The sequence below is a fragment of the Podarcis tiliguerta genome (genome assembly GCF_965153285.1).
Source record: "Podarcis tiliguerta genome assembly, chromosome: 1".
NCBI lineage: Eukaryota > Metazoa > Chordata > Lepidosauria > Squamata > Lacertidae > Podarcis > Podarcis tiliguerta.
Genome location: NC_139534.1, coordinates 87488873 through 87505743, shown reverse-complemented (window position 1 = coordinate 87505743; position 16871 = coordinate 87488873). Strand labels below are relative to the sequence as shown.

Here is a 16871-nt window from a genome sequence, read left to right as displayed (position 1 = left end):
AAGATTCAACGTGCAGGCTATGGTCCATACAGTTATATCATACATGTTTTCTCTTGCTTTCAGCGTGGATGGGTAGCTACATAACAGAGCTATAACCAAGAATTATGGTTGAATGAACAAAGGATTGTGCTTTCATAAATGCAGGCTGTGACCATTAATACAACAGAAAATAGCCGCTGCCCATTTGTTTTCATTTTAATTTTTAATTGCAGTTGTCCTGTGAAGGTGTAGCACCTGAGGCAGCTGCACATTCCTCATGAGATATTTGACTCATACCTGTATCTTACTGGCAAAACTTCAAAATAGCAGGATACACACATAGCAGAGAACTTCTGTAGCTGGAATTTTGAAGTTTTTAGTCCAAAAGGAAAGCTACTGTTTAGGTGCGTTTTTGCAGTATGCAATTATTATTTCTTTGAATCGTGACCATGGAACTTTACTATATTAGGCAAGGGGGGAAGTCTGAAATTTACAATACGTAGACATTAAGAAAACAATGGAAATGTTTTTTCAATTGCAAATAAACAGTTTATTCCTACCTGAATATGAGGTGCATTCAATAAAGAATTAAGTTCCAATCCATCTTTCTGATGGCTTGGCTTCAAAACACTCTGTACCTGAAACACAGGTGAACACCAAAAATACGATGATGTCTACTATCCTACCCCATAACACACACAAACACCCGAAATAAGAGTACATTCATACACCCTATAAGAATACATTTCCAGAATTAAAAAGGGCAGAACTTCATGTTACATAAACAAACACTGGTTCCCAAACCATTTTCATAGACTAAAGAACATACACACAGACACTTTTAAGAGCAAGAGAGAGTGAGAGTATTTAACCCTTTCTTCCAACCACAATTATTTTTCCTCTAGCTAGGCCAGTCTGGAAATAGGCTTGCAGAGTGAATACTGGTGAGAGGGCAGGGCTGACAGGGCAGAGCTGAACATTCCTTCCTGCAACATCTTCACTAAATATCTCTCTACCCATGGATACATCTAATTCTGCAAATATGAGACTCCACCCAAAGCTACCAGTTTGTTTTTCTATGAGCTGATGCTGATTTTTCTATATAACACTTTATATCAGATTAAAATAATAATAATTATAATAATAAAGGAATGGCTACACAAATTTCTATTTTGACAGAGGTGCATGAGATAGAATGCGTGAGAGGGATTCAACATAGCACTAAGGGGATTGCTCCATCATTTCTGCTTGCAGGGTTGGAGCAATCTCCCCTCTCCATCTAAGCATGCTGTTCTGAGGGTTCTCCTGATCCCCCTGAACCAATTTGGGGGGCACACATGGGGAAGAGAGGGGAAAGGCCCTGTTGTGCTGGCAGAAGTCCTTGAGTGGGCTTCTGTTAGTGGGACTAGTTGGTTGAATCAGATCCTCAGTATTCATAACATTTTCATTGAAAAAATATTCACGATTGAGGCTATGAGACAGGCAAAATAATTTCAAAGAGAAAGGATGTCTGCAGAATATACAGATCACACTCATTTCTGTACTTCAAAGTGAATGATGTTTCCTTCAAAACCACTGTGGCACTAGCTTTGATCCACCATCAATACCTTGTTAACAGTTAAAAAAAAAGGGGGGGGGGACCAGAAACCGAGGTGGAACAGCAAAAAAATCTGTGTGAATATTGGGGGAAGTTTGGCACTACAATATTAACTCCCATACCCTGGAAAAGTCAATTGCTTTACAGACTGACATTCAGATCTGTAAGGAGTCTTGCTTAAAAGATGCTGAGTCAATTGGGCAGTTAGGATGTACAACACAGAGGTCATGTGAGTGCATGGTTCAGAGATCCAGGGATCAGGTGTATTTTTTATTCTGGGCGGGGTTGCACTTTCCCTGAAAGAACAAGTATGCAGTTTGGGGTTTCTCTTGAGAACCATCATTGTTACTGGAGGTCCATGTAAGTGCAGTGGCAAAGAGCATCTTTTACTAGCTCTGGCTGGTATGCCAACTACAATTCCTTCTGGATGATTACAGTTTAGCCACAGTCATGCTGGTAAACTCAAGATTAGAGTGCTGTAACAAGCTGTCCATGTGGGGCTGCCCTGAGACTTGGTTTGGAAGCTGCAACTAGTGTAGAATACCATGGGTAGGTTGCTTACTAGCACATCCTACTGCATGCATGTAACACCTCTCCTGAATGAACTGCACTGACTGTCAATTTGCTCCCAAGCCAAGTTTAAAGTTCTGTTATTTACACAAGAGCCTAAAGAATCTGGGAACCAGTCAACTAAGATCTTCAGAGAGTCCCTTCCATGGCCTGCTCTGATCTATCTAGCATCAACCAGGAAAGGGCTCTCACTACAGCGGTGCCTGTGCTGTTAAATGGTTTCCCCTCAGTAATTTGTTTCTGCGAGCAATTAACAACTTTTTTGTTCACCCAGGTATTTGTAGATTATTGAGTGCTGGATTGTTTACTCTCCATTTCCTGCATTTATTATATGACTACTTTTCTACATATTTTAATTTGTTTTAATGCAATGTTGTTTTAAACATGCTGTACACCGCTTTGGTACATCATGTGAAAAGCAGTATAGAATTGCTTTTATAAACAAACAAACATTTCTTCCGTAGAAATGCTAAACAAACTGTCACTTAGAAGGTCCACTCTATTATTATGCTATGGGGTCTAGAATTTTAATATCTTGCCAATGTGCTACAGAGCATTCCATGCCGGAAACTACTTTCTTGAATCTTGCATCAGCTGATCTTTGAGGCTCAACACTCAGACTATTTCCCCCTAATCCTAGCCCTCAATTTTGCCGCGTTTAACTGGCTTTAAAATCAATGTAATTAAATTTGATGTTCAACAGCTATTTTTATAACAGAGACAGAGTGCGCCACATTATTTTAGGGAGTTAATCTCCACATAAATTCCTTAAGCCTGCATGCTTTGCTCAGCCTCCTAATTAAATTAAAGTTTCAGAAAAATAGATAAATCATATTTTCCTTGCCTTGTTATTAAAACTACCTTTTGTCCGTAACAACAGTGAGGAAATAGTTGGATTGAGAATTATCCTACACAGTACTCACATTTAAGCAATAAAGCAAACAACATCCTCTATTTTGAATATTAGTCAGAAAGTACAAGGAATGCCTCCCAGTAGGGCATATGCACAGCATCCATGCACTTATCCAAGCTATTGAAAATACTTTCTTATGGCCCTTTTTAAAAGGAAAACTAAAAAATGAGGACTCTTCTGATACAGACATAGACCTCAAATTAAGCAGCTGGTCCTATTTTCTTGTGGTACTGAACATGAAAAAACTTAGGATAGTTATTTATTGTTATTGACCCAGGCTTCCAGTTCTCATAGGGACCTTGCAAAGTAGCTGTTCAAAACAGACTGTTCTTAAAATTGCAGCCATATTTTCATTAGATAGATAAAAACTAATATTGTTTTCTTTTTGTTATAAGACAAGGCAGCCTAATAAATGTTTGCTCAATATTGTAAGCTATTCAAATATAACAGAATGCACAGTATGTGTGTATGAAAAAATAGAATCTCAACATGCAAAATATATTTTAGCCTGAAATGCTTTGAATACTTTACACCTATTATATATTCTAAATATTATTGTTATTATTTTAAAAAATAGTATTAATAAAGCCATCCACATCTCAAACATCCCAGGAATTCCAGATGGCAAGAAGCAATGTAAACATTCAAAGTAGCAAAATAAACATATAGGCTGTTAAAGTACTTTATATAACTGGCTAGTCCAAAGTAGCAGTAGTTGTCAGTCTTCTGAACATTAGCAGAAACAAAATCCAATTCATTCTACAGAATTTAAGTTAACAAGATTCACTAGCTGATTTGTTGAGGTACTGAATGAACTCAGATCTGTGCCTGCATGCAACTGCTTCGCATTTGTAAAAATTACATGTGCAGTGTCTGCTACTATCAGCCTGGTAGTAACAAGAAAAGTGGACATTTACTGCCAAGTCCATGTTAACTTTTGCTTCGTTTAGTAATTTAAATGTGTTAGAAAAATAGAACAAATTGCCAGAAGTGGTAGAAACAGAAAAGGTAAAGGCTTGCTTCAAGCACCTATTTAGGTGATAACCAAAACACTGGTTTGTTATAGTAAGCTGTTTTATCTGCAATACACTTTCTTTTTTAGAGGCTATTAATTTAGTAAAAGCAATTCAGTGCTGAATAGCATACCATGCTGATGTTATTTAGTTTTTGGCCAGATCTTATGAGCTACTTTAAGAACATACAAGGGTTTGGGGGTTTACAGTGAAACTTTAAACTATTTCTCTGACCAGACTACCACTCCATACCAAAATGTGCTTTTGGGAGACTCCTTAGGCTATTTGAAATGAGATATGGTAGACTGCTGTTTAAGACACAACAGTAATAAGCTCAGTGTCCATTTCGGCATGCATAACTAGTCAGATGATCCTTTGGGTCCTGGGTATTGAATTGTATCCGAAGTACGAAGCCTAAACGAGGAAGCTTGCAGAAGAACAGAGATATCTTTTAAATCAATTAGGATACTGAACTGTTGTCTGCCATCTTACATTTCTACTGATAAAACTTCTACCTTCTCAGAGTCTGAAGTTATTTTCTTCTGGACAAAGAAAACAGAGAGTAATACAGGCTATATGCTGGTTCCCCACCCCATTTTAATGACATAACTATGACTGGCAATTTGAAATAAGTTACTACTAGTTTCATTATTGGATGCAAATGTACACTATACATACCTCTTGTGCAAGCTCTTGCGCATTGGAGATAAGTGGGTATGGTGGACTGGTTTTGTTCATATGCACGGTAACTGCATTATGTATTTTAAATGCATTTTGAAAGTCGGTGTTTTGAACCAGCTGTAAAATTAGAGCTATTTCCTCTTGGCTTTGGGGATCTACCAGGCTGTGCTGAACATGTTTCAGAGATGATAGAAGCTCCTCAACTTCTAAAAAGAAAATTGAAATACATTACTTAGCCTGAATATATAAGGTAAATGAAACAAAAAAAGAAAAACCTCATTCTGAAGAACTGGTTATGATATAAGATGAAAGGCACAAATAGAAGAGCAAGGCTTTGCAGGGGAAAAAAATTAAAACTGCCCTTTTCAAATTATTTTTGCTATTATAAATATTAGGCTTGATAAGTTAACAGTTAACAGTGGTATAAAATTATTATTCAACAATGTATCTTTTCTATGCTTTTTAGCATATTGCTTCAAGTCATAATTAGTGTCCAATAAATTCCAACATTAGTATGTAAGATCAATGGCTGATTACACAATGGCCCTGTTCATACATCACAGTAAAGTTCAGATGTGTTTTAAATGTAAATGTACTTAATTACTGCAATTCCACATCACACATGAGTTGGCTCCTAATGAAAACGCTTACAAAAATCAGACAACTTGCAAAAAACCCGTGGCTGCTTGCTTTGTTATACAGCAGGGGAAATGCTAGACATCCCAACTGAGCAAGATTTAACCCTCAGTCATCAGCTGATGTGCAGGGGATTAAATTTTGCTGCTTTGTCTGGAAACAGGTGCACAGCAAAGGCAAAATTGAACCCTGCTCTTCTGGGCATCAGATGACATGCATGATATCAGCAGACTGACAGGTGGACATGATTTTGGAAAAATAGCCTCACTGGCCAAACTGGACCCCCTGGGGGCCAAGAATGACCCATGGGCTAGAGGTTCCTCACCTCTGCACTAAACCACAGTGAAACTTTGGCTTCACATGGTGGCTTGTTTGGAGTGCAAACAAAACCCTATTTCAGATACAATGCTCAGTCAGGAATTGTGATTTATTTCTCTCATGTAATACCAGGGAAGAGCAAAACAGGAGAGTTCAGTGTGTTCATGGTAAACAACTCACTGTGGTTTGCTGTGATGTGCAAGGTAAAGGAAAAGGATCCCTGGATGGTTAAGTCCAGTCAAAGGTGACTATGGGGTGCGGTGTTCATCTCACTTCAGGCCAAAGCGCTGGCGTTTGTCCACAGACAGTTTTCAAGGTCATGTGGCCGGCATGACTAAACCGCTAATGGTGCACGGAGGACCATGACAAGTGCCAGAGTGCACAGAAACACCATTACCTGCCTGCCACAGCCGTACCTCTTTATCTACTTGCACTGGTATGCTTTTGAACTGCTAGGTTGGCAGAAGCTGGGACAGAGCAACAGGAGTTCACATTAACAGGAGTTTATTTGATGTGAAAATAAGGTCATCGTCACCATTATGAGTGTCAGAGTTTCTGAACTTGCATCCTTCTAAACCTATAGTGCCTTCTCAGGTGGAAAAACTTGACCCTAATAAACTTATACAGAAGGATGGGAGGATAGCCTTGCATGCAGCTATGCGTACGCAGTCTGCTATTGTGTGCTTGTGCAGTAAATCCAACACTAGCATTAAGAAGAAAAGAAGCCACATACAAAGAAGCAACTCTTTCTGAACTCCCTTCTCAAGTCATATTGGAGGTCAGGGCATTACAAGGGCAGTCACCCACATTAATCCAATGTAGATCACTAAGGCTCCACAATCAAGAAACAGTCTATGTAGGTCTTGTTTGGTAGTAGCAGCACTTGCTTTAGGATCCTATTCCTCCCTGGAACTTCATGCCACTTCTTCTGGGTGTCCCACACAACTTAATTCAGAACTGCTCACACTCATGAGACTGTTTTTCCTGAACAGGAAGGGTTCATAACACCACTGTGCTATATACTCAGATGATTACACAAAGGAAGATAAATTATGCACTGTTGTCAGTTCTATGGATATAAAAGTCACAACTTTCTTATGGCTTAAAGCCAAATAGTTTAATTGTGGGGGAGGTGGAGTAGAGGATAAGGTAGAGATAGCTCTATCATTCCACAACACACACACACACACAGCCTGAAATATGAAAGGAAAAGAGAAAAGAAAATGAATTCTCGAGTTGTGAACTCTCATTGGAACATAAATGATTTTTATCTCATTTCGTACTTTGAAAAGTAGTAAAGATTTGCTATCATTCTCTGGAAGGGTTTCAAAGTAAGTAATATCTAGACACAAGTGGCATGCATATTTTATCAGAAACCTTTAATGAAAGTCAACATAAAAAGTCGCCAAAAGACATACTCTATTGGAAGTGAATGACCTGGTTCATATGTCACTTTAAGCCATAGGATAAACTCTGATTTAAAGTCAATGAGTTTACCATTGTAGTTTGTTGGGAGAAAAAGAAACCATGAGCACAGGTTCACATATTGTGGAAAGAGAAGCCTCTGGTTTGTTTGTTTCCTAGCACACTAAGGAAAGGAGCAGGGGAGGAGTGAAGCAGAGTCTTTTGAGCTAACCTATGGTTTAATGTGACACGCAAGCCAGTTTAATATGTTAATACGAATTGATAGGCAATTTGTACCCATAATTCCAGTGTAATTTTAACTCTGCAGAAATATTTCTCTCTCCCCGCCCCACCCTCAGAAATTATTAATACACATGTGATGGGTACATTAGCCTGCTTAGCATTTTGCCTCTTCTGCATAACCACCTCCTCCCAACAAAAACAAGGCTCTTATAACACTTCTTGTGCTCCTGTATTCTCTCACTTCCAGATATGAACTCTGGCAGCTCAAAGAAGCCAAAACAGAGCATGAAGGCTGCCCCCCCCCCAACACACACACAGAATGTGTTGGGGGGGGGAGAATTCCCCCCAAGCACCACCTCTTCTCACAAAATATGAACACCTTAAGAGGCTAAAGAAGGACTGCAATAAGAGTGAATGTTGAAAAGGTAAAAGAGCAAAAACATCCCATTGTTCTCATACAGTAAAGACAACCCTATTCTATCTCGGCTTCACAAACAGCAACATAGGCATTACAAGTTTAATTCTAGATTTGGTCTTAAAAATATAGATAAATCACAATAACTCCCATTTTCTAGCTAAAGCGATGAGTCATACATTAAGATTTACTCCCCACAGATTTTCACAATTAAAAGAAAACAGACTGGCACAAAAAGTACTACAAATGGTATTCTGTGTATGTACAGGAGCTTTTTAGCTCTTCTCTCATGCTGACAGTGGACAAGGGTCTGAAGCAGAGTAGCATCTCAAGAAGTACAAAGATATGCTGGCAGAAGGAAAAAGCTGTCCACCCTTCCTCTCCCAAACTTGAAGAGAACATAGTTTGCTCACAATAAAGCAAGATTTCTTCTCAATACTTTGGAACTGTTACTATTACCTTATGCGATACTCTATATTTTCTGATTTCAGCAGCAACAGGGTGGACATCCAAAGTGCCTATCGCTCAAATTAATACCAGAGAATAAACAGAAGTACAACTAAGGGGAGGATTCTTTTTCAGCATGACTGGAAAGCAGATTTGAAGGAGGGAGAGGAAATTGTGCTGGGTCATATTAAATAAATGTTGAACTAGGCATCTCTGAAGAATAGGACAGGCAATAATATATGCCCTGCTCTCTGAAGCAAATTCTTATTTGGGAACATCACTAGTAATTACCAGGTGAAAGGACTATTTTCTTTTGGAACTTTACAACCCAAGGCAATGCATGCATGATTTAAATATGACAAAATCTAAAAGCAGCTATATTTAAAGTAAAAAAAGAAATGAGGAAGAGGAGGGAATAGCTGCAGGGTTTTTTGGGCTTTCTTCCTTGAAAAACAAAATTCAAACTATAGCCAACTTGCATCCTGAAGAAAAATACAAACGCAAACAGAAACAACAGTTCTGTGTGAGTATGTGTTATTAAAAATGCAGAATTGCTTATGCTTAACATACAGAACAGAAATACCGTATTTTTCTGTGTATTAGACAAGGTTTTTTGACTCAAAAATCGTGTCAAAAAACTGGCGTCATCCAATACACAGATAGTGGCATGGGGGGGGGAGCGGCACACCAACCCGCCAGTTGGCTGGAGCGCAACTTCCCGCGATGCCACTGCATGCGGGAAACACTCCCTAGATCATTTCCCGTGTGTAGCAGCATCAGGGGAAGTTGCGCTCCAGCCAACTGGCTGGCTGGCTTCCCCCGATGCCGCTGCAAGCAGGAAACACTCCCTAGATCATTTCCCGCATGCAGCAGCATCAGGGGAAGTTGCGCTCTAGCCAACCGGCTGGCTGGCGGGAGCGCAACTTCCCCCAATGCCACAGTGTGAGGGAAACGATCTAGGGAGTGTTTCCTGCCCGCAGCTGCATGGGGGGAAAAGCTCAACAACTTAGTGCCATCTCCCCTCATTTTCTTAAAACTGAGTCCCCCAAAATAGGGGGGGTGTCTTATACATGGGGGAGTCTTATAGATGGAAAAGTATGGTATATCAACGGGTGAAGTGTTTGATTTATTCATTTATGATTTTTTAGGAAAAGTACTCATATGACAAACCAGTGAGGGAAGGAACAATGTTAGCAAACTGCCACATTCCTGGGGTACAATAGCAGTTATATGCTGCTCCTTTCCAAATAAAATATAATAAAATATTATATAATATAAAATAAAATAAAAGATATAGAATTCTTTGCACAGCACAGCCACACAATTAAACCAAGCTTGACAGCTTTCAGAGCAAGCTAGAATTTTGTTTTGAAGTTCAGCAAAAGTGTCAAATGTTGAATCTAGAAAGCAGAAAACATGCCACGCTTACAGAAAAATCCATGCTATAAATACACAGTGCAGTTCTTTAGTGCTTATTTTCTTCTACCCTTTGAAATTTAAAGATGTCAATATTCAGCTACTTGTAAGCACAACTACTTTGAAGGCTGAAGATTTGAGACCTCACTTACATGTTATCTGCAAAATTTCACATAAATGTGGGTATTTCCCCTACAAGTTCCTCAAAGTAGCAAGTATTTATTCTAGTATTTATGCACTAATGCATAAAATGTCAGTCTTATTTTACTGGAGACTGAAGAAAGACAGAGTCAAAAAATATTAAAGCAGGTGAAAAACCATAATCCCTGCAGATGTTGTTTAACCCTTTCCACCCCTGCTGAAGGAAATCCCTATTCTGAAGGTTGCTTTAGCAAGTTAATGTCACAGATTTGGATGCAACCAAAATAATTCTAGACCTTTGGGACTTTCTCCCCACAAACCCATCAGAATGAACTGATGGGACTAATCTGTAAGCATGCTCAAGCCAGCCTCGGTGGCTTGCCACCCTACAGAACCAACATGTAAATGGTATCAAGAAGGACTACACATGGAACAAGAGCTTTGCCAACTAGTAGGTCCTAACCAATGCCTATACTGTGAATGCTACTCAGGCTGTATTTTGGTGACAGTTGCCAATGTCTCGATGAAGTCCCATCTGGCAGAGCTTTTCCAAATAGTGAAAGCCATCCTTGGATGGGTTCTCTCTCAGCAGAGATTAAGCCATTCCACACCTGCTGTGATGGGCTTTCACATATATTAATCCTCCCTGCATGACACTGTAACTGCCAGGAATTTAGCAGAACACTCTCATGAGTAAAAACCATAAGGCAGAATGCAGAATGCAGTCAAATACACATAACAATTCTGCAGCATTTCCATGAGGAATGCTATGAAAAATAAAGCTTGGGGGAACAATGCCTGGGTATTGGTTAGGACTTTGGCTACAGAAAGCAGAATCTTTTAATGAAATAAAGAATTAAGTGTATGAATACTGGACCTCCTTCATATACTGTATCTACGACTGGTTACTGGTCTGCAAAAATCAATTCACAACTGTAGCATTTTCTCAAATTAAATCTCATCATCACCACAGCAACAGGATCAGACTGCTTGTTCTAAGTCATGGGTAGGCAAACTAAGGCCCGTGGGCCGGATCAGGCCCAACTGTCTTCTGGAGTTGGCCCATGGACAGTCCAGGAATTGCTGCGTGGATCGCCAGCATGTGTTCTTTCCCTCTCCCTCCCTCTCCCTCACACGGCAGTGGCAGCTTCTCCCTCCCTCCTCCTGGCTTCTCCCTGCCCTGCCTAGAGGAGGAAGGGGGCTGGGCTTTGTTGGTGCCAGCAGCAGCAGCACTCAAGTGGCCACCATTTTAAGCAGCCTTCTCTGGAGCCCTTTCATGCGCTGCTCATCGCCATGCCGCCGCCAGCCTCTGCCGCTCGCAATACACAGGTAAGCAGCCACCGGGGCTCATGGTGCTCTTGCATCATCCCCCCCCCCCAAAAAATATAGTCCCTCCACAAGATATGAGGGACAGTGGACCAGCCCCCTGCTGAAAAAGTTTGCTGACCCCTGCTCTAAGTCATATTTATAAAGTTAAAATACAACCAATGCCTTTAAAGGCAACACAGGTCAACAATTTGTAAAATTGATGAAAGTAACAGTAACTAAACTGAAAAATTGAAACACTATTATATTTTAGCTAACAAATCATTTGTTGCAGATAGAAAGTAAAAGTGCACATCTATATTGTTGTGATTACCTATGATGGATGTAGCTACTTTCATTAAAAACCACGTATTGTTCCAGAAACATTTTCTTTTAAGTCCAGTGGCAATTTTACCCAAGTTCCTTACTACAAAACAGTTCAGATAATCTATCCAGCCATATTTACTGACACTTAATCATGGTTTCATGTGATGTCTGAACTGACAAAGGATGGTTAGCAACTGGCTAGCAAACCACAAATCAGAAGTTACGGGTACGGACTACAAGAAAATGTTTCAGTATAGAATGCTCCTGTTCAAGCCTTAATCCACTTCATTTACCCCCTTTTCTGTGCCCATCCTGCAAACCAGTCAGCATTGTGTGGGTTCCTCCTTTAAGGTTTTGTTGTAAAGTGTTACCTGATTTCTGTCATATGTGGGAATCTATCAACCCTGCTTCTATCTCCTCTTGTGTTTGGATGGTGCTATTTTAGCTACATAACAAACCTGGTTCTTTTGAATGCCAATTCTTATTAGTGTATATATGATTATGGTTTGAGGTGGATTGCAAATCATAACTTGTGTGGCATGATGTCTGACTTGACATGCTATCGTTATAGCCACTGCTTTGCCTCCAGAGGTCACTGCAACTAGAGACTTAGGTATTGAAAAGACAGAAAATGAACTAGAGAAGAATTTGCACAACCCAGTTTGGTGTGATTTACCAACTCCCATAATATAAAGAAAACTTTCAGTCTAACATTATAGCAGCTAGAAAATTACCTTTAACCACCTTTATATATCTTACTGCTTTTCACTTAATTTACCCCAACAATTATATTAGGTCATCATTTTACTCAAATAATATGCCCATCAGTAGGAATGTATATAGGAATACAGTCCAAACCTAGGGGAATAGATATTTGCTTTCATAAATTCTGCACTATCATTTAATTATTAATTTATACAGCACTATCTGTGTACATGTTTCTTGACTGGTCCTCACACTAAGGGCTCCAGGAATGGGAAAAATGGAGGTGGAATAAACAGAGGGTAAATGTGTTATACATACTTTGGCTAAGCTATAATAGGATTGTGGTTGTTATGTGCCCAGGCAGTAGCTTTGTTGCTTGTTCATGTATAGCGACACTAATTTTTAACTGTTAACTTCCAGTCCTGGCAGGCATAGCAAATATTACTGTTGCCCTTTGCCTGGTGTCTCCCCAGGCATGACTGTTTGGCTTACCATGTATTTCTCCTTAACATCTCAGTATGTTAGATTTGGATTAATTTATTTGCAATACAAACATTTTGCTTAGAGCCTCTCTGTTGTTCACTCTCATTAGTATGCATCTCATATTCATGCATGGCATGTGCTTTGACTAGTAAGTTTCTGAAATGCTTTCTGAACTTAAAACAAATATAAAAGCAGCATTTTTAAAGCGCTCTCCAAATGTTATCCTGCAGAGCACATGGTTCCTAAATTTTATTTATTTAAACAATTTATACTGCTATACTACAATTGTCTCTAAGTAGTTTACAATGATACCATACAAAAAGTAAAAATCAATTAAAACCATTAACATCAAACTTCAAATTAAATTCCTGCTGGGGGAAAAAAAAGTCTTCATTAGATGCTGCAAGTTCAGTAGGGAGGGGGCCTGTCTGACATCAACCAGAAGGAAGTTCCACAAAATTGGGCCCACAGTTCTAAACACACGGCTCCTGGTGGTTATGGGCTGTGTATATGATCCTTGGGGAACCACTAACAGTGGCTTCCCTGAAGACCTGTGTTCAATTTAGGGATATAAGTGATTAGGAGATCCTTGAGGTATCCTGGACACAAATTGTTAAGGGCCTTGTAAATTAATACAAGCACCTTGGTAGCATATGGGCAGCCAGTGAAAAATTTCTGAGCACCAGAGTTAGATGCTGGTGATAGTCTATCCCCATCAACTGTGTAGCTGCAGCATTTGGCACCAGCAGGAGTTTCATTAAAAAGTTTCATTCCAAGTTATACATACCTAGGATTTTCACAGCACAATGTGGGCTCTCTAGAATAACTCCTTCGCCTGTGTCAAACATAGGGTTGTCTATTCCAGTTTTGGGAGGAATTTGAGCTAGCTTCTTCAACCGCATAGAAGAATTAAGGTCCAGTTCCTGTTTCTTTCCATCTTCTTCTCGCCTTCGCCTTAGGTCCTCTTGTTGTTGCCTAATTCGCTCAAGTTGAGCACTCCTCCGCAGTGGCATCATCCTGGTTCCCAGATCACCAGGGCAATCAACAGCCATCTCTCTGTGCCTCTGAGGCTCCTCAAGCGGTACAAGATCCACATTTTTTGTTTCACTGTCAGAATCTTCTGTTATATGCCCATTCATATGAGAGGTTGTCATTGTTGTATGCAGTAAGTCGTACCACTTGTCAGACATAAACTCTATTATAAGGCCTATTTTCTTGAAGGTACCACTTAAAATCCATTATAGCATGAACCAATTCTTCATATGCGTCACCAGATCAAGATGAAAATAAATTTCCAACAAGAAAATCTGAGAAAATATAAAAACAACACAGTAAAATTAACTTCACCTAATGTTACAGTTGCATTCAGTTGCTACCAGTAAATTTAGCAGAAATACTTGGGTACAGAGATTTCCACATTCTCCCTTCAAGGTAAAAAGCCAATTGCTCATATTGTGGGGGAATTTGTACACTGCTACATGTACAAATGCAGATAACTACACTGGCAGAGGAAGGGAAGGACCCTCAAAACCAGCAGGTAACCTAAAAGTTCCCAAGGCTGTATGTGCTATGTACACAGGCGAATCAGTACTTGGATAAGGAGAACATAATATAATTTAGTAATTAGTCGTTCATTTAAAAAAATAATTGTTAAATATTTCTTTGCCAAAATATGTGCATTGTCCTTTTTCAAGTTGTATTTTATTTCAGATCAGTTTCATTTGTTGTGAGACGCGAGTGTTGCATAGAGTATGAGGATAGGAAGAAAAGAGGGGGGAGGAGGGAATGGTGAGTGGGGTGAGGTCGGGTGGCAATTCTTCTATTCTTCTACTTGGTGTTTGTGTGGGGTTTTGTGTCAGCATCACTTGTATGGGTTCTCTTAATATTTGCTTGTTTATTTCTTTGGCGGTGAGAGGTTGGGGGTGGGGCCTAAGGTGTGGTAGGTTGTCTTTGGTTGGCTGTAGTAAGATTTGTTTTTGTTTGCGAGTGGGGTGTGTGTGTATTTTTGGATCAGGTTAGCCAAAATGGTTTGTATGCTGTCAGCGGATTCTTGTTTTGTTGGGTTATGTATGTGATAAAGGGGAACCATACCAGGGTGAAGGCGTCTTCTCCTATTTGTCTCTGTGTCAGTTTCAGTTTATTGGTTAGTTTTTCTAATAAGGCTTTCCCCCCATACTATTTGATACCCTTGGTCTATGCTTACTCCTGACAGGTCTCCTCAGTGTCTGGCTATGATGTTTCTGGCTGCTGAGAGAAGGTGGGTTATGAGCTCTTTATAATGTGAGTGGGCATTATTATCTTGGAAGATGTTCACTATGGCCAGTTCTGGGGTGTGTTCTAATACCTATTTAGTTATTTTGCATATTTCTTGTAGGACTGCTGTCCAGAAGGATTTGATTTTGAGGCATTCCGACCGCATGTGGAGCTTCTGAAAATTTAATTTACAGGAAGTTTGTTACTCTAATTTTATCACATAGATTTTCCCATCAGTAAAAGTCCTTGCTTTAGGAATCACTGACAGCTTCCTTATTTCCCTCCTATGAGTTTTCAAGGCTCACAGTCTTCCCTCAACTAAGACAGCAATCCTAACCCTTGATATGCCTGCTGGTGGGAGCTACTAACTCCATCACAATAAAGGAACCTTGGCATGTCCAGTGAAAGTTTGGAAAAGTGCATGCTACCACCAGCAATGTTCCCACTGGTGGCAATGACTAATGGAGCTAATGCAGCAAAAAATGTCAGGAACAACTGCCCTCTCCTCCACACCTTTTACCAAGGTTGGTAGAAGGGGTAGGACTTTAGATGCAGTTGTGGATCTGCCACCCTGTCCTATTCTGCTGTTCCTGGCTAGTCCTTTAGATTATTCTGTTGCCTAGCTTCAGGTTAACTGTGCCTCTGTTGCAAACCGGTACTTTTGTAGACCACCATTATCAGTTTCTGACCTCTCTCATTTGCCTTTGTTACTCAGAAGAACAACAGTTCAGTTAAAACGACGACGACTAAAAATGTTTTTGGTTTCATTATGCCCATCTTCAAAGCTTATAGTTTAGAAAATGATTATTCTGCACTGGCTTCAAACTGGGAGGATTCCTTCCCACTTTAGTTCACAATCCACAGTTGGCATATCTCATTTTGAATATTGTGGTTTATGCAAAAAACAAAGGACACAGACTTCAAATTATGTGACATACAGGAGGTGTACTTTTTTTAAACTTTATTGCTGAATGGTCTGAGTGATCATCATTTAATTAGCACATGATGGCTGTTAAGGAAAGACTTACCATGACAAAGTTTCAAACTTAGTAAAACAAGTTTCTGTTTACACTGTTTAATTCCCTTTACTCCCATCTACTTAAAATGAATGATAGAATCTGGAGGAGTACATTGGCCTTGGTCTTAGTAATTAGCAATAAAGAAAACATGCTATGTTTAACTTTATACTACAAGCCGAATGATTACATTAAAAGTGTAATACTACAAAATCTGAAGAATCATAAATAACCAGGACTATATTAATTTGCAAGTGCATTCTTTAAGCAAAGATCCCTTGTGGATTGACAGGCGAGAGAAAGTTGGTGGGTGAGAAAAACACACTAACAGTCAGGGACACTGGCCTCAGGAACAGTAGAAGTCATTCCAGCTACTAGGTTTTACAAGCTCAAATATGTGTAAGTGAATGTCTAGCTCATAAAGGGTAAGCAAGCAGAAGTAAGTCACCAAGCTATTTTGTCTATAGAGTATGAATGTACAAGAGAAACTGGGAGATATTTCATGATTTTGCTATGAAAAAAGCCAGAAAAGATTTTAAGTAAAATAGTCTATTTATAAATGTTTACAATCACATTGGTTCATTAGAGTAAAAAATGAAAAACATTGGAGGATAAATTTAAATTAAATTTAAATTATTAGGATCAATTTAAAAGTTATAAAAACTCCATTTATGTTATGCCAGTTAGGCAACCTGTGACTTTCCAGACAATGTTGGTCTCCAGTAATCATCAGCACAGCTAATGGCCCAGGATTACTCTCTTTCTCTCTCTCTCTCACACACACACCATTCTTCATCCAAAATTCACAGGGCAGTTCATGACATAAAAATACAAAAGAACAGAAATAATCTAATCTAAGCTAAGCTAATCAAACCAAACTCCCTCTTTTCACAAACACATCTAAAAGGCCACAGAATTTTCATCAGGCAAAAGGCCTGGTTATAGAGAAAGGTTTTGCCTGGCACCTAAAGATATGTAATGAAAGTGCTAGGCAAGCCTCCCTAAGGTG

General features: G+C 39.4%; 1 protein-coding gene across 6 annotated transcripts in view; it reads right to left on the bottom strand.

Annotated features, from left to right (window-relative positions):
- Positions 1 to 16871, bottom strand: part of PALS1 (protein associated with LIN7 1, MAGUK p55 family member) — a 50192-nt gene that overhangs the window by 17025 nt on the left and 16296 nt on the right. For all 6 annotated transcript variants that reach the window (XM_083456968.1, XM_083456967.1, XM_083456965.1 and 3 more), the window contains 3 exons: positions 13381 to 13900; positions 4751 to 4959; positions 540 to 617 (listed from right to left, as the gene is read on the bottom strand). In XM_083456968.1, the coding sequence (XP_083313094.1) occupies positions 540 to 617; positions 4751 to 4959; positions 13381 to 13783 (690 nt within the window). In that variant the 5' untranslated portion in view covers positions 13784 to 13900. The remainder of the gene's footprint in view (positions 1 to 539; positions 618 to 4750; positions 4960 to 13380; positions 13901 to 16871) is intronic.